At 37.4% G+C, this 18,860-nt stretch overlaps 1 protein-coding gene across 1 annotated transcript in view; it reads right to left on the reverse strand.

Annotated features, from left to right (window-relative positions):
- LOC129757113 (probable ATP-dependent RNA helicase CG8611) overlaps positions 1-16,949 on the reverse strand; it is a 52,559-nt gene extending 35,610 nt beyond the window's left edge. Inside the window, exons 1-2 of the mRNA XM_055754242.1 lie at positions 16,733-16,949; positions 14,763-16,668 (exon numbers count right to left, since the gene is read on the reverse strand). Coding sequence (XP_055610217.1) covers positions 14,763-16,668; positions 16,733-16,786 — 1,960 coding nt within the window. The 5' untranslated portion in view covers positions 16,787-16,949. The remainder of the gene's footprint in view (positions 1-14,762; positions 16,669-16,732) is intronic.
- Between the last annotated feature and the right edge of the window lie 1,911 nt (positions 16,950-18,860).

An 18,860-nucleotide genomic window follows, 5' to 3' on the forward strand; every position in this document is an offset into this window, starting at 1 on the left:
AAAGGATTATAGAAAATTGTAAAATATATTGCTTGAATCTTGAATCCCGAAATGATTCTATTTCGAATATGTTGTTAGGTTATGTAACTGTTAAAACAGTTGTATGGGATAACTTTTCTGCAAACAGTATGCTAACGGTTTAGGAAACGCTTTTATAATAGTATGCAGCATATCGAACTATAATGGTGATTGTTGCAGTTGGAAGCGGTAAAACGATTCTATAAAACTTGCTTCGGATGTTTTCCTCACGATAATCAGAACTGCGTTACGCTTTAAATAAATCGTAGTTTTCAATGATCGGCCAAAGCTAATGGTCTTCCTTCTGACTAGATATATCATCCGAAACTTGTTGAGGCTGATATATGCTTAGAATGAGCATTTTCGTGTGTGATGAAGCTCCATTTCTTCGTCTTTGCTAAAAAGCAGCCGGTAGTTGCAGTCTGCTAGAAATCTACAAGGGCGGTTTATCTGGAAAGAGTTTTGTTAGTGATGTGGACTGATTTCCGTCTTTTGAAATTCGAATGCGGATGCAACAAAGTTGTTTTTATTTTTCACGTGAAGCTGTGTTAATTTATATCATTTTGAGAGCCCGTTTTTCTCAAAGCCATCACTCAACACTCTTTCAAAAGAGTTAATGCTATCTCAAAAAGAGGTAAAAAAGTTTAAGCGTGTATACGTTTTTCTCGGTTGTCAAATCATTTGTCACTTAGTTTTATCATTCCTACATCCACTCTTCCAATAAAACATTTTTTTCTACTTGGCTTGAACGCTAGTTTTTAAAGAGCATTGAGTGCTTCATTAAAACAGGTACCAAAGCCCTAATAAAAACAGCAAAGTATGTGTTTTATTGAAGCTTTAGCAATACTTTTGCAACTTTTTTACAACTCCCTTAAGATAGTGTTATTCAAAAGGGCTCTTTTAAAACACACGATAAACGAAGCATTTTCTACAAGGGATTGAAATCAAGAGAGAAATCTTTGCATTTGGAGTGGTAATGATCAAAATTCCACAACTCCTTCACAACTTGCAACAATTTGCACGTTTTCACTCTCTCTGAGCACTGGTTTCTCTCATTTGATCTCAAACTTTCTAATTTTCTCTAACAAATTGCCACAACTTACCACAAATTCAATCATTGGCTGCACAATTTGTGTGATCATTGACGAATTTTCTCCCTTCATTTCAGTTCCCCGGTTGATTACGTAAAGTCAATCATCAGTTTGTAGTTGAGTCTATTATATTTATAGTTGGATGCAAAAACATCAACTACGCTTAGATGATTGGTATAACCAGCTGAAATAATTAGAACAACTGAGGTCTTTTTTCCCCATGAACGTGATCAGATTAGCGAAAGAGGATTGCACTCGGAAGCTGAACTGGAGTGCTGTTTGAGAGGAGCCGACCAACCAATACGAATCTCAATATGGAGATTCGTCTTCCACTCACGAGAATAGATCAATGACTGACTTCATTATGTTTGTTTTGCCTAGTGTTGCCAAAATATAAAACTTCATCATAGAAATTTATTGTATTTCAATTATTTCCAGTGTTGCGAATACAACTATGATATTATTGCGGCGACGAGGTTCTCCAGCCTGCAACGACAGGCAAGTATAAATTGTTTTTCGAAACTTTTCCACTGCGTGACGAAATTTCGAACCCTAGCTGTTTCAATATACCTGATTTCGGCCCTTATCGCTTCGACAAGCACCCGCCGAACGAGAATTTCTTCGACTCTTCTGGGTTTTCCGCACCGGGACGCAAGGTATCAGGCCTTCCGGAGTCCTCAGAGCCCTTCAACTCAGTCGCGCTGTTTCCAGCCAGCGGCATCAGTCGTCCCGGCCCTGAGTTCGATTGCGGCGACGAGGTTCTCCAGCCTGTATCGACAGGCAAGTATAAGTTGTCCTTTGGAACTTTTACACCGCGTGACGCTTTTTCGGTTTCCAGTCGTACCAACAGCGCTGACTCCAGCCATTATTACTTCGGCAATCACCCGCCCAACGAGAACATCTCCAACTATTCTGGGATTTCTGCACCGGGACGCAACGAGCTAGACACTTCGGAGACCCCTGAGCCCTTCGACTCAGTCGCGCTGATTCCTGCCAGCTTCATCAGTCGTCCCGGCCCTGAGTTCGTCTGCGGCGAAGGGGTTCTCTCCGGCCTGTGAATTCAGGCAAGTATGGTACCTCTGATCGCATTCCTGTGCCTGATGATGTTCTACCTTCCAGTGCACGTCTCTTCAGATCCGCTCCGGGTCCTTTAGATACCATAACCCTTTACTACCAGAATGTGGGTGGTATAAATTCCTGCCTGACCGACTACCTGCTCGCAACTTCGTGTTCCTGCTATGACGTCATCGCCTTCACGGAAACATGGCTGAATGACCACACACTATCAAGTCAGATCTTCGGCCCTGATTACGCAGTGTTCCGTTGTGACCGAAGCGCCCGTAACAGCAAAAAGTCCAGTGGAGGCGGGGTGCTACTTGCCGTAAAGTCGAATCTTCCAGCGCAGCTCATCGACAACAATTCCTGGTGCGATCTGGAACTTGTATGGATTCGCATTGATCTTGTAGACCGGAAATTGTACGTATGTGTAGTGTATCTGCCACCCGATCGCTCAAGAGATGTTGCCCTCGCTGAGTCATTTTCTCGCTGCATCTTCGAAGTCAGTTTCTCCTGCGCTCCAGATGATGACTTACTTGTCATTGGCGACTTCAATATGCCCGGTTTGAAGTGGTGCTCCAACCATGGCAGCTTTCTGTACCCGGAGCCAGCACGCTCTACTTTTTCGGCGCCTTCAAACATCATATTGGACTCCCTGAGTGCAGCGACCTTGCGCCAGATCAACGACGTGGTGAACGAATACGGTCGTACGCTGGACCTCTGCTTTGCCAATGATGGACCTCGTTTACCGACCATCGAATTCGCTCCTGCACCGCTTGTTAAAGTAGTCCCACATCACCCTGCTCTATTGGCATCGCTTGAAGTAACTAGGCTGAACGCTACAGTACAGAAACCAGCGACCTTCTTCCTCGACTTCAAGAACGCTAACTTCGACGATATCTCTAACGTTCTGGGCACTATCGACTGGGTATCTGAGCTTGATCTTTCAAATCCCAACGCTGCAGCTGATACCTTTTCACACATTCTGAATTATGTCATCGATCGCCACTTTCCAAAACGCTCTAGCAGTGGAAACACGCGAATCCCCTGGATCACGACTGAACTGCGACAACTGAAGACGGCGAAAAGATGTGCTCTTCGAAACTACAAGAAGCAAAAATCATCCTACACTAGGGATATATATCGTAAACTTAACTCCGTTTATAAAAAAGCAAGTGAACGTTGTTACCATAACTATCTACGTCGCGTACAACGTAACCTTAAGTCTTGCCCAAAATCCTTTTGGAAACACGTAAATAGTCAGCGGAAAGAACCTGGCATACCTTCAAACATGTTTTTGGACGGCATAACGGCGAACTCTGATCGTGGAATCTGCGATCTCTTCGCCCAAAAATTTTCCAGTATCTTCACATCAGCATCAACATCCCCAGAACATCTAGCTAGCGCTGTCAGGAACGTTTTGCCATTGGGTTTTTCAATAAATGGTATTGAAATCGAGGAAGCAGTCATCTCTAGAGCAGCAGCGAAGCTTAAGAATTCCTTTTCTACGGGCCCGGACGGAATACCAGCTGCTTTTTTAAAAAGTTTTATGCCTGTTTTGCTGACCCCTATTCGGCTCATTTTTCAAGCTTCGCTAGATAGAGCCACTTTCCCTCTACTATGGAAGGAAGCTTACATGTTCCCGGTACATAAAAAAGGAAATAGGAGAGATGTTAACAATTACCGTGGAATCTCTGCCTTATGTTCGATTGCCAAACTATTCGAATTGGTGGTCTTGGATCCTTTCTTCACGTACTGCAAAAATAACATCTCGAATGATCAACACGGATTCATGCCCAAACGCTCTACGACAAGTAACTTGCTAACGTTCACTTCTTTTGTGCATGAAAGTTTTGCTGCCAAATCTCAAACCGATGCAATCTATACCGATCTGTCTGCTGCTTTCGACAAGGTGAATCATGAGATTGCCATCGGAAAACTCGAACGCTTAGGATTCTGCGGTACTCTACTCGGCTGGTTCCGCAGTTACTTCCAGGCAGTTTTCTGTCACCTCCGGTGTGCCTCATGGTAGCCATCTCGGACCGGTTATTTTCCTAATTTATTTTAACGACGTGTTGTCACTCCTCGACGTCCCCAAACTTTGCTATGTTGATGACCTAAAACTATTTTACTCCATAAACGACAACGACGACATAAATTTTCTGCAATGTCAATTCAACCTCTTCGCTGAGTGGTGCGACATTAACTGCCTGCCATTAAACCGTAGCAAATGTGTAGTCATCAGCTTTTCTCGTAAGCGGCAGCCTTTAATTGCGGAGTACTTCCTTGGAAACGAACCTATCTCACGTGTGAATCACGTTAACGATCTTGGCGTAATCTTAGATCAGCGGCTGGAATTCAAGGCACACACCAACTACGTGATTGACAAAGCATCCAGAAGTCTCGGCTTCATTTTTAGAGTGGCGAAGGACTTCAAGGACGTGTATTGCCTGAAAAGCTTATACTGCAGCATTGTTCGTTCCATCCTTGAATACGCTTCAGCTGTTTGGTGTCCCTACTACCAGAACGGTGTCGATCGGCTCGAGGCCATTCAGCGGCGATTCTTGCGATATGCCCTTAGACACCTGTACTGGCAAGACCCAGCTACGAAAATCGATGCCGCCTCATAGATATCGACACCCTTCAAGCCCGCAGACAAGCAACACGTGCCTCATTTGTCGCCAACCTCCTGACATCGCGAATCGACTGTCCCACGCTACTGGAGGCTATTCCGCTTAGTGTACGACCCCGTGGATTTAGGAATCAGGATCTTCAATTGTACATTCCCTTTCGAATGAACAATTACGGAGCTAACAGCGCCCTCATCGGTGCAATGAAATCGTTCAACCGTTTTTCGGAGCATTTTGACTTCGACATTTCGAGGGATGTTTTCCGAAGAAAAGTGATTAGGGCCTTGAGAACCCCATAGTTAGATTGGAATGTTTTGTTTTTAACTTTAATTTTAAGATATCATTTGGATCAACATGTGATCCGTTGATCAGAAATAAATAACAAATAACAAATTTTTTTTTTTAACAAAATTTTATTTTTTTTTCTGCATATGCTTCATATTATCTCTACTGTGGTCCATAAATAAATTGAAGTGGGGTAAAATACCTCGTTTATTCTGAACTTCAACTTTTTAATGCACCGAGTGTTGATTTGAATTAAAAAAAACCAAAGCAACTAGTTCAATTTCTTTAAAAAGTCTGAGGCAGGGCATTTTTAAGGAATTGGTACAGGAAAAGCAAACTGGTTTTGTTGGAAAAATGTTTCCTGGCTTTTTTAAGGGAACTCGTAGACTAAGTTACACAAATTTGTTCTAAATCCCCACAATTTTGATTACAATTTTCAAATTCGGTCCTCGCTCAGTTGAGAATCATTCCAATCAAAGCTAGAGCCAAGCTGCCCTAACTAGGGAACCATTCCAATGAAGTTTGTTAATACAGTCAATTATATTACCATAATCTCCCTCGCATGTTATTTTTCGGGTTTGCGTTGTCGTCGTACTCAACGCATTCGAAATCACCATGACCAAAACCTGTGCCGAATCCACTCATCGCGGAATGACTTTATTCCAATCCCCTGTAGTTAGAGTTAGCCTACAGATGCAGCCAAAGCCTAGCCTCTAATAAGCATGGAACCAATAATCACTTCATGCGGCGGTGCGACACCATTCCTAGTTAATAGACTTCTGGCTGTTTATTGGCCACCCCAAAAATATTCCCGTAAAACCGTTAATGCGACACAGCTTTCCGCATGCGGCTTCCGGCTGGCTGGTTCGATTTTAGTTGGTTTGTAACGAGAGGTCCTTCTCCTGAAACGAAAAGCGTCAGACGACGTGCTGTGTGCTCCCTGTGCTCGTAAATGTATCACAACAACAATAATCGAACCATGTTGATGTTGTTCGGGCAGGGACGAACGAACGAATCTCATCTGGAATCTTTGGAGGAAATTTTATTGGGATGTGTGCTCAACCTCCCAGAAATTATTTATCCTAGTTTTTGGGAACGAATTCGAACCCGTGCGAAACTTGTCTCTCGTCTCTTGCTTTGCAATTTACATCTGAACAACAACAACATGAACACAGCTTTCTATTGTGTTTGAGCTACAATTGGTTTTATGCATTATACTCTTAATTTCATTTCCTTCCCTCGTAATTGGAAGCGATATTTTCGGGTGGGCGCCTCGTCGCCATGTTCAGGGCATTTGTGTACGATACGTACATTCATGGAAAACCACCTACATGAATGAGGATGTATCGAACGAACTTCTATCTAAATATCTTACACGGGTTTTTCGCATATCGAAATGGGGGGTCTCATTGCGGGAAGTTGCCATTCCATTCCAGCAGGAACACATAATCAGGATAATAAATTCTACCTAATTTGATTTGGATGGAACCTTTCATTGTCTTTTGGATTCGATCGGATGAAAATTTTTTAACTTATCATTTACGTTTTTTCGGGTGTTGCTCGAATTTGGTATTTCTTGAGGTTTTTCTTGTTTGGATTTTGATTTTGTTTTTTTTTTCTATTATTGCGGGGATTCAATTTTTATTTGTTTATTAGCTAGCATACATTTGTATGATTGATTTCAGGCTCCCGGATTATGCTGAATATATGTATGGACACCTCCTTCTCCCTTCTTATCCTGTGGGGGAACCAAATCTTGAAAGAAATATTTCTTGTACCTTTATACTCTCCCCTTCCGGATTTTTATCCATCTGCTCGATGAGTTCTCGAGTTATGCAAAACATTGATTTGGAGGTCCCTTTTCCCTTCCTTTTACCCAGGGTTGGTAAATTTCGCCCGTCACGCTTGACCCGACTAGTTTTGTTTCATCAAACGACCGGCACCTTACTAATACCGTATTTTTTTTCACCTGGAGGCAAACTAGAGGCAGGCTTCGGACGGCTCCTGAGGTGTCGCTCATAAGTGCAAGAGCAAAGCTTCACAAAGAGGTGTGGAACCCACACTCTTGTGAGCGACAAACCGCACACACTTTGCTCAAGCTTCCCGGAAAAAAATGTTCGACACTCACTTACATGAGTGATGTGTGCTCCGTAAGTGTCGCTCTCAGAGTGTACTCTTAGTGTTAACACTGAGGGAAGTTAAGTGTGTTTTAGGCAACCGCCCTTCCTTTCGTAACAAAAATAAAGACGCACAAAAAGCGCAGCTCGCTAGCAGTCGTGCATAGGTTCATATTCCAAGGGTTTTATGAAATTATTATAATGTAAAGTAATTGATCGTTTACGTCTTAACACAATTCAGGGTTGCGAGGTTGGTTCGTCAAGAATCAGGATCATTCACAGCAAAAAATCAGAATTTTTCATGAGATCTCCTGATTTATGGAAATCATAAGCAGCTCTGCTTATATTGCATAAACAAAGGCGGAATCCAGGTGCTGAAAACGCCTTGATTTATGCAATAGCAGTAACCAGTTTCTTGGCTGGCTTGCAGTTCAAATCGAACCACCTTTTTCGATTTTCTCAAAGTTCAAGTGATTTGAAGTTGAAGTTAAATTTCAAGACTTTTTTCATTATTTAATTTGAATGGAATTCATAACATGATGTGTTGCAACGCACACAGAAGTATATAAACAAATTTTAAATTGAAACAGGTCATCCCGCAATGAAATGAAAGAAATCTAAATATGAAAAAAATCGCAATTTGGTGTTTTCGAAAGTTGCAAATTCGGACCTAATCGTGAAGAGATTGCCGCTGTAAGCTTGTAATTTAATGCCAATTTTTTAACCAAAGTGTATTAGATTCATTAATCCCGATTTTGAAATTATTGTCTATTTGATTTATCTTTGGAAAACACAGCAAAAAACGAACCAAAGCGAACAACACCATCAATTCATTACTTAGACGCACTAAGTGTACGCTCTCAGAGTGCTCTTTGGGAAACGCACTTATAGAGTACTTATTTCAATTTTGAGTGTTGTTTGAGTGACGAAAAACGCTCCCTGTGTGTATCGTCACTCTGATCCTATTGACCACTCTTGCTCCGCTCACAACATCATTTAAAGAGCGGAGCAGAAAATTACACCGCTCTTGTAGGGCTCTGAGGAGCGTCCGAAGCCTGACTAGAGGCAACCTAGGTTCGCTCTAACTGCTGTCATCGTGCTCATTTATTGCTCGAGAGGCAACCTAGGTTCGCTCGAAAAACGGACGGAGTCACCCTGAGAAGAAAGTCAGTTTTGCGAGAAGTTCACCAATTCGCTTCAGTCCAGCTGCACTTCTGCCAGCTGTGAAATTTACGAACAGAGTGAGCTCAAGTGTAAATAAAGTGAGCATATTTATTAGGTTTTTCAAACAATTATTTCAATAGTTTAAAAAGGTTTTTTGGTCAGTTTTTTCTACGAGTTTGTTGTTTAACGTAAGTAGATTCAAATTTCGTATAGTTTGAAAAAATTTATACAACTATCTCACGGTGTCTCTGATGGAACGATTTTATTTATCGAAAATTAGCATCGCTAATTTTTGCACCATTCGGAAGCTGGGACTTTCTCCTTTCATTTGAGCCCAAGTTTGAAATAATCCACCGGGGGGTCTAGAACATTTTATTTTTTTTCAAGATTTTTTAACCTATTTAACGGTTTTTTTAAAGACAAAATCATACTAATCACTGTGAAAACGTTCGTCTTACCTCTGGCGTAAATCCAACATCATATGTGAATAACACGATTTAATAGGAAATTTTCCTGGCTACAATTTTGAAGAAGACATCAAAGTGATACAAATTGAGAGAAAAAAGTTGGAATGTCACATACAGAGGGATTATTCTTTCATTTGAAAATCTAATAAAACTTCTCACCACTGATTGTACTATGACCAGAAAAAGTATTCAACGAGCTTAGTTATTGATTGTAGAGTGTATAAATGTTCAAAACGGTTTATTTACATTGAAAAATCAATCTTTTTCATGGAATTGATCAAGGTTATCTGAAGTTATGAGCATTTTTGGTGTTTTATTATTCCGGAACAAATATCAAATTCTTTTTTTTTGTCGCTCCGATTTTTCCAAAAATCCCGAAGTAGGGAATGAATAGAGTTTAAGGTATTTCAGACAAAAATTTGATACATTCTTCGAAAATTCAAACAGTTGAAAGAGCGAAAGCTGAACTGTAGAGGATTGAAGTAACATCACCTGTTGTTTAGAATTTTTTCAAATGTTTGATCTTAATTTTCTCGATTGTTTGATTTTGTGCAATGTAGGTTGTATACAAGTTTGTTGCAAGCCAGCTTTGGTTCAATTTTTTTCAATGTATTGAAAATTTGAATAATTTTTTATTTTGAATTCCCTCCCCCTCCTCCTCGTGATGTTTAAACTCCAAGTGACAAAAGATAGATTTCAAATTTGTTCCGGCCATATAAAAAAAGATGGCACCTGCTTGACATGAAAATGTTGTTACTCATTTCATACTTTGAGCAATATTACATTTTGAATAAGTGCCTAAACTGGGCAAATATATGTAGAAAAAATATTTTAAGCATTTCAAGCCACTGTTTCAAATACTGTTCATGACACGATGTTACGTTTTGTTTTCATAGAAGTAAGAAAATAATATTCCAGGCTCCAGGGGAAAGCAAAAAATGCAGAAATCCACAGACAAATGTTTGCAGTGTTCCATACTATCAGATAAAAACCCATGTTTTTTTTATTTTATCTAAGAAATTTGAAAAAATCATTATTTTGAACAAATGAAATAATTTTAGAAAACGTAATAAAAAATTCGCAAAAAATCTGCTTACTTCAGATCTGACAACTTAAAGTGAATTGAGAGAATATTTTCAGATAATAGTATTACATGAAATCAACCTCTTAATATTGTTGAAAACAAAGTTGATGTTGAGATTTTGTAATCTTGTTTTTCCTTTTTATCAAAAAAAATAAAATAAATGGATGACATTAGGTTCAGTTCCTGTACTTTTGAGAAAAATGAACAATCTAGAGTTTTTGCTTGAAAATTTAAATTCGACCACATTTTTACATACATGAGTGCCTCCAAAATCACTGATTTATGCAATCAAACATAAAAAATAAGGTTATTTTTTTTTTAAATTTTATATATGACACTTTATCATGCTGGTTATACACGTGCCTAAGGTTTTACAATCAATCAAAAGTGAAAGAAAACTTCAGAAAATATAAAAGAAAATGAATGATTTTCAACAAAGAAATTTGATTTTGAAATCCAGGTGATAAAATTTGGCCTTAAATGTAAGAAGTAAATCTTATTTGTTTCCTAGTCCCAAATTTTTGTTCATAAAGTGTTCAAACTAACATAGCTCAAAATATAAATAACTAAATTTTCAAGAAAGGCGGGAGACATTTTTTTTCAGAATAAAACCTCACAATTGCTCATAACTTCAGATAATCCTGATCAATTTCATGTAAAAGATTGATTTTTCAATGTTAATAAATTCACTCTACGATCAATTACTAAGCTCGTTGAATACTTTTTCTGGTCATAGTACAATCAGTGGTGAGAATTTTTATTAGATTTTTCAAATGAAATAATAATCCCTCTGTTTGTGACATTCCAACTTTTTTCTCTCAATTTGTATCACTTTGATGTCTTCTACAAAATTGTAGCTAGGAAAACTTCCTATCCAATCGTATTATTGACATATGATGTTGGATTTACGCCAGAGGTAAGACGAACGTTTTCACAGTGATTAGTATGATTTTGTCTTAAAAAAAAACCGTTAAATAGGTTAAAAAAGCTTCATAAAAATAAAATGTTCTAGACCCCACGGTGGATTATTTCAAATTTGGGCTCAAATGAAAGGGGAAAGTCCCAGCTTTCGACTGGTGCAAAAATTAGCGATGCTAATTTTTGAAAAGTAAAGTTTTCTCCCAGAGACACCGTGATCTAGTTACAGATGCTTAAAATAAAATGCATGTTTAATTCATCGATTTATGGAACCCCACAAAAAACATTATTTTATTATGAATTTTTGCTTTAACCCTCCCCGTTTTTTTTCACTAAAAGTTAAAAGAGATATAACTAGTTGCAAAATGATTTTTGGTAGAATTTTGAAATTTGAAACTACCAAATTTTTTAACATATAAAAATCACTGATTTCATTGACCAAATCAAGCATATGAGAACAAAACTAATTCTCTAGCGGAACCGCTTTAATCGTTCTGGTCAAACGACCTAGAGTGTATTCTTATTTATTTACTTTTACAGTTTTGCAGCAGCCAAAAATTTCAAATAAAATGTTTTTAAGCTCAAAGATGCATACAGTTCGAGCAAGCGAATAATGACTATATGCGAATGGAAGGCTACAGTTTGTGTAGTCCATTCAACTAAGTTCATTCGGCTACAATTTGGTTATTTTAATAATGTTAAAATGATCTTTTTTCCGAACACTTGAAAAGTTTAGAAAAATTTAAAATAGTTATCAGGAATGAATAGAAAAAAGTTCAGCAACATACAATTATTTAAGAACGATGCTTCATCACATCCGATAATCAATTTCATATGGCCTCACAATATGTTTGGCAGAAAAATTATGAAAAAAAAAATCAAATTCTCGGTTCAATATTTATTCAATTAAGGTACACCGGGGTAAGTGTGGACGCGGGGTAAGTGTGGACGATGGCTATAAAAACAATACTGTGCACTATTATTTCAAACTTTTGATGCAGAATGTTCAATTTACTTGTAATCTATCCAATAACTGTGAAAAAGATACGATTCAGACAATAACGGTTGTTTACAGCGACTTTTTCGGAATTTTCTATTTTCAACTACGATGTCGAGTTGATGTGCATCTTTTTCAATTGCAAATTTCTCCTAAACTAGCTGGCTCTCGATGAAAAACTCTACATTGAAACAATCCTTACATTCCAAACAACCAGTTAGGAAAAGAAACGGCGGTTAAAAATTAAGAAAAAAGAGTTTATTTACAAAAAACTAAAATTGTGTCTCCAACCCCTACCTGGGGTAAGTGTGGACGGCTTTAAAAAGACTTGATGTTTACACATTTTTTCAATTTTCTGTCCTTCATCCTTTATGAGTTGTATTATTTAGCTATATTAAGCATTCGGATCATGAAAATTTGAGTAAAGTACTTATTTGTTCTGTGTTTTTGATGAAATCGGATCTAGTGTGTTGTAACATAAATTACACACTATAATTATAGTATCATGAACTTTTTTCAAAATTTTGGACGGTTCGAGCAATAAAGTAACGTATTCAACCAAGAAAACACAAATTTTTTGAAAATTTCCTGAGAAATCAAAGGGAAAATCTACCGTCCACACTTACCCCATAAAGCGGGGTGAGTGAAGACACCAGCCGTCCATAACGATTTGCGTGATAACTTTTTTCGCTTTGCTTCTATCGAGCTCATCTCTTCAGCTTTTGTAAAAAACATGTTCTGCATCACATTGAACGTCAATTTATCAAAATTGCTCCACTGCTGATTTTTTTATGATTTTTTAAAGTTGAACTATACGAAAACCCGTCCACACTTACCCCGGTGTACCTTACTTTTAAAATGAGATTCTTTTTAAATTTTACATCAAGTATAAATAACTAGCATGTCTAAAATTTGTTGATATTATGGTTTTAAAATTATTTAATTAGACATGAAAAGTACATTTTTTGAGTGAAGCATATAGTTTAATATTAAAGTAATAATAAATTTTGTATAATGAATGCTGATTTTTGTATTAATTTACTTACCTTTGTGCTTATTTTCAACTGAATCAATCTAAAAACAACAAAGAAAACCTAAAAAATTTAATCAACTTTCAAGCCGATTTAAATACGATACCTTGACGGCTTAACACAACCAAAACTGGCTTATATGTGATTATTCAACTATTTTTTATGAATATAAAGTTGAAAAAAATTGAAAACTGATAACTTTTCATTGATAAATTCACTTTTTAAAAAAGATTGTTTTCTAATAACATTTAAAACCACTGACTTCAATCACATAATACTCACCTTGAGAATACGTTTAAACAATCAAAAAAAGCAAAAATAGAATCTTGAATAGTTTTCCGAACTTTCCCTTTCACCAGTTTTTGTGAAAACTCGGCAGGTGTTTCAAAATTTCACTTTAAAAAATGTTGTTTCCATGCATCATTTGTTTACATTTTGCTTCACTCTGTTCAGCTGTCAAAATTCAGTGCGTCCGACCCAACCTGTATACACATCTCAGGTGACGATGGAAATCCCGTGCTAAGTGTTAGTAAAAGTTTTTTTTTGTAAACATTGAAACCATGACAATTTGTGACGTCAGTTGTATTTCCAAACAAACAACCAACAGCGAAAACTATAGAGAAAAAAATCATTGCCAACTGCTGTTTACGATTCTCGCCTAGGATACATAAACATCCTGGCAAGTGACGTAGGCTTTGTTTACCTTTTTACTTCTCGAATAACGAGTTCTGTATTAGTGTGCGTGTTTCTTCATCACCTTCTTTCCACCACATTGCGTCCGACCCCCATACTCTCAACGTTGTTGTCAAAACATTAAACAGTTGTTTTTGGCTGAAAGCAAAACAGTTGAAATAATGAACGGGAAAATGATTATTGCCGCGATTTCTAACTCGAAACCCGAAAATCGTTTTTTTATTCTGACGGTTCCAGAGCCAAATCCGGAATCAAAAAAAAATACGCCATAAATTGACGGAGCCTCACTACTCGCATGACGGATAAAGCACGACAACAATCAACATTTCTCCATCATGCGACTGGCGAAGCTCCTACACATGGTCAAATTTCTCATGAGTGGACTGGCAAATCTCTTCACACTTCGATCGGCTGCAGACGGCAGGTACAACTAATTGAAAGACTTGCTGGCAGAAGCAACAATAATAATAAATGCTTTTCTTTTTCGTCTTCGGTCGTTTGAATGCGATTGCTTGACTAGGTAATTCTATTAGCTTCTAATGACTGGGGAATGAATGACTGGCAAACGAAGTGACTGGTCGTTAAAGAACAGTCAAATGAGTTTGACGGACCAAGAGGCTCAACAGTCACAGTCATTTGACTAATGACGTTGAATGATGCCAACACTGCTTTTACCCCAATGAAAGGATGGAGAAGCCTCAAATAATCATAGAAAACAAAACTTGTACTAGGTGTAATTCTCTTTGCTGGAAATTTTTGTTAAGTTCTCGAGATGTCCAAAAAAGTATTGTATGAAAGTCTCCCCTTCGGTGCATTAAAAAGCTGAACTACATTGCCGGTTTCATCTAAGGACGCTAAAAATCTAGATTCGAGAACGTAAGTGTAGATTGTAGATGGATTGAGCACACGCTGCGAAGAGATGAAAACGAGATTTGCAGAGAGGCACTCGAATGGAATCCAGAAGGACATCGAGGAAGCGACAGACCCAGAAACTCGACGAGAACCTTGACTGGAACAAAGTGAAGACGCTGGCTCCGAATCGCCAACAGTGGAAGTCTTTTGCCACGGCTCTTTGTGCCGAAGAATCGACGCGGGATCATTAAGTAAGTAAATAAGTTTCTTCATAAAGGGTACTCAATTTCATAAGGTTTTTGGTTGGAGTTGGAATTAAATGATTCAATATGAAAAAAAGTATCATAAAAATGACTCACCCTTACACGCCTCACTGTACAGCTCCTTTTCGGCGGCCACCAGCTTTTCGAACCGATGCTGCAACTCCACGGCTGCCTGTTCCTTATTCTTATTCCTGCGGTTAACCGACTTGTTAACCATCAATCCAATACGGTTGAAAATCGGATCCACCGGATCCTCCACCAGTCGAATCTTCTTTTCAGTTAGATATTTCACGAATTCAACTTCCGCTGGTTCCACTACCAGTAAAGCTTTACCACTTTGGCCAGCTCGAGCGGTTCTTCCAACGCGGTGAACGTAATCGGATAGAATTTGTGGAGCATGGAACTGAACCACGAGATCAACCGATGGAACGTCAATACCCCGAGCTGCAACGTCCGTGCATAATAGGACCGCAGATTTACTACTCCGAAATTCTTTGAACACGGAACTTCGCTCGATTTGAGTCATTTTACCGTGCAGTTTGAAAAATCTTACGTTGGGTAGAAGGATCGTTTCTTTCGATTCGGAGTCGGATTCCTCATCCTCCGAAACTTCTTCATCGTCGTCGGAATCGTTTTCGTTGTCCGAGTCGGGTTTCTCCTGAGTCAAGACTTCGACCATGACGTCGTAGTGATAGTCGACCAGGTCCTGAGTGGCCATAAAAACAAGCGCTTTGTTGGTTTTTCGATTGAATTCCGCCGCAATCGCTCCACAAAGTATGACTAAGCGAAGTTTCGGTGGAATTATGATGTAACTTTGTCGAACAGTGGCCGGGATCGTTATTCGATCTTCTATATCTTCAACATTGATACTGTCGAATCGGCGCTCCACAACGATGTCACTTGTATCGACATAATCCGGATTGTTTAAAGTTAATCCGGCAAGCTCCTTGACGGAATTGGTCAAAGTGGCTGAAAGAAGAGCTGTTTGGATCGACTCTTCCTGATCCTGTCGTGCTTCCTTGATCGATTCCACAATCTCTTTAACATCTTTTTCGTAGCCCAGCTCAAGCAATCGATCAGCTTCATCTAGGATCAAGTATTTAACCGCGTTGAATTTCATCGATTCCGTATTCTTGATGTGATCGCAAAGTCTACCAGGGGTACCGATCAAAATGTTCAAACCAGCTCGAAGGCGAGCCTTCTCAGCTTTCCGCTTCTCTCCGCCACATAGAAACCCGGATACAATCCACGTGAAAGGTTTTAATAGCTTCACGAAAAGCTCGTAAGTCTGCAGAGCCAATTCTCTTGTTGGAACAACAATAACGGCTAAAATTCCATCTCCCCGGGAAATTTTAACATCCTGGGAATGCAACCTTTCCACCAGAGGTAAAGCGTAGGCCAGTGTCTTTCCGGAGCCGGTTTGCGCTCGAATCAGCACATCTTTCCCGGACAAAATTTTCGGAATCGAAAGATTCTGCACCACCGTTAGCTTCTTGAAGCCCAGCAAATCGGCTACGTTCTTCTTCGAATGAGGATGGATATTTAGTGAATCAACGGTGACATCACTGAAGACTTTTTCTGTCAATGGGTGGACTTCCGGTAGGTCTACTTTGGGCATTTGCGTTTTCAGTTTGTCGAAAATGTTGGATTTTCGATTTTGGGGAACCTTTTTGTTGAATTGTTCCGTCAACGAAAATTTTGGTCTTTCGTCCGCAGTCTCGGGAGTTTTATCAACATTTTTAGGATTAGCTTTCTTTGTCAAATTGTTGTCTTTTTTAACTGGTAACTTGTTCTGTTGTTTTTTGTTAGGTGGTTCCAGTCTCATGGAAAACGGTTTCGTTTTTTCTGAGGACTTTTCTTGATTATCCGTTTCAGATTTCTTAGCCGTTGCTGGAATAACTCTTTTCCTCGCCACAATAGCCTTCACAGGTTGACTTTTGCTGAAAACCATTGAAAATTTACCACCGGAATCCGTTCCACCGGCTGACGATTTGCCCTTTTTCTAAAAACGAAAAGCATCCTCTCAATCATTGTTTGATTTGTCTAAACATCCGCATTGCTCTTACCTTTTCGACCTTTGGGACATCCTCGGTGACAAAGGTGCTTAGCATCAAGTCCATTTTAAAGGTAATCCTTCAACTCACGTAGGATAAATTTAACAATTTAAAACTCGCGAAACAAGCAAATAAAAACCGCACTACCAAAAACTACCGATGTCGAATCAAAACAACAGAACGCACGTGTGCCGTCTTTCTCGTGCAGCTGCCGGCCGCCGGAGTTTTGCTCTTTCGAAAAAGGGGAGAATCAAAACAGAGAGAGCGTAAAATTTGACGTCTCCGAATTCACCCCTGCGACTGAAGTTGTTGATGCTTTGGCATGGCACGTAGAAAAATAATCGCGCATCAATTATTTATCGTTGGAATTTATTTGTTATGATCGATGTTGATTTTAAGAGGAAAATATCAACAAAAATACGTTGATAATCGGCTTACGGGTGTTCAAAAATAAAGAATATAATAAATGCTGCAAATATTATCTGTTTTTAAGACGAGCAAAAACTCTTGCATCAAATATCTCATAAAAATTTCTTTAGGAAAGCAAAAAGAATATTTAAAGAGAGTTTGACAAAAATAATAAAGTTACAAAAATGACATAAATGACATCATTAGGAAATTTGATAGGAATGATAAAATTGAATGAATTGAAAAAAAAATAACCAAATAGACAACACAGACGATATTGACTAAATTTACAACATTGACAAAATTGAAACATTGACAATATTGACAAAATGAAAAAAAATTACATCTTTGATAAAATTGACAAAATTGACTATTTTGACAAAATTGACAAAACTTACAAAATTGACAAAAAATGACCAAATTGACAACTAGAAAAATTGACAAAATTGACAAAATTAATTAAATTGACAATATTGACAAAATTGACAAATTTGACAAAATCAACCAAATTTACAAAATTTACCAAATTTACAAAATTGACAGAATTGATGAAATTCACAAAATTGACAAAATTGAAAAAATTGACAAAATTGAAAAAATTGACAAAATTGACAAAATTGACAACATTGACAAAATTGACAAAATTGACAAAATTGACAAAATTGACAAAATTGACAGAATTGACAAAATTGACAAAATTGACAAAATTGACAAAATTGACAACATTGACAAAATTGTCAAAATTGTCAAAATTGACAACATTGACAACATTGACAAAATTGTCAAAATTGACAGAATTGACAAAATTGACAAAATTTACAAAATTGACTAAATTGACAAAATTGAAAAAATTTACAAAATTGACAAAATTGACAAAATTGACAAAATTGACAAAATTGACAAAATTGACAAAATTGACAAAATTGACAAAATTGACAAAATTGACAAAATTGACAAAATTGACAAAATTGACAAAATTGACAAAATTGACAAAATTGACAAAATTGACAAAATTGACAAAATTGACAAAATTGACAAAATTGACAAAATTGACAAAATTGACAAAATTGCCAAAATTGACAAAATTGGCGAAATTGACAAAATTTACAAAATTGACAAAATTGACAAAATTGACAAGATTGACAAAATTGACAAAATTGACAAAATTGACAAAATTGACAAAATTGACAAAATTGACAAAATTGACAAAATTGACAAAATTGACAAAATTGACAAAATTGACAAAATCGACAAAATTGACAAAATTGACAAAATTGACAAATTGACAAAATTTACAAAATTTACAAAATTTAAAAAATTTACAAAATTTACAAAATTAACAAAATTGACAAAATTGACAGAATTGACAATATTTACCAAATTAAAAAATTGAAAAAATTGACAAAATTGACAAAACTGACAAAATTGACAAAATTGACAAAATTGACAAAATTGACAAAATTGACAAAATTGACAAAATTGACAAAATTGACAAAATTGACAAAATTGACTAAATTGACGAAATTGACAAAATTGACAAAATTGACAAAATTGACAAAATTGACAAAATTGACAAAATTGACAAAATTGACAAAATTGACAAAATTGACAAAATTGAAAAAATTGACAAAATTGACAAAATTGACAAAATTGACAAAATTGACAAAATTGACAAAATTGACAAAATTAACAAAATTGATAAAATTGACAAAATTGACAAAATTGACAAAAT

This window comes from Uranotaenia lowii, chromosome 1 (genome assembly GCF_029784155.1).
Source record: "Uranotaenia lowii strain MFRU-FL chromosome 1, ASM2978415v1, whole genome shotgun sequence".
NCBI classification, from domain to species: domain Eukaryota; kingdom Metazoa; phylum Arthropoda; class Insecta; order Diptera; family Culicidae; genus Uranotaenia; species Uranotaenia lowii.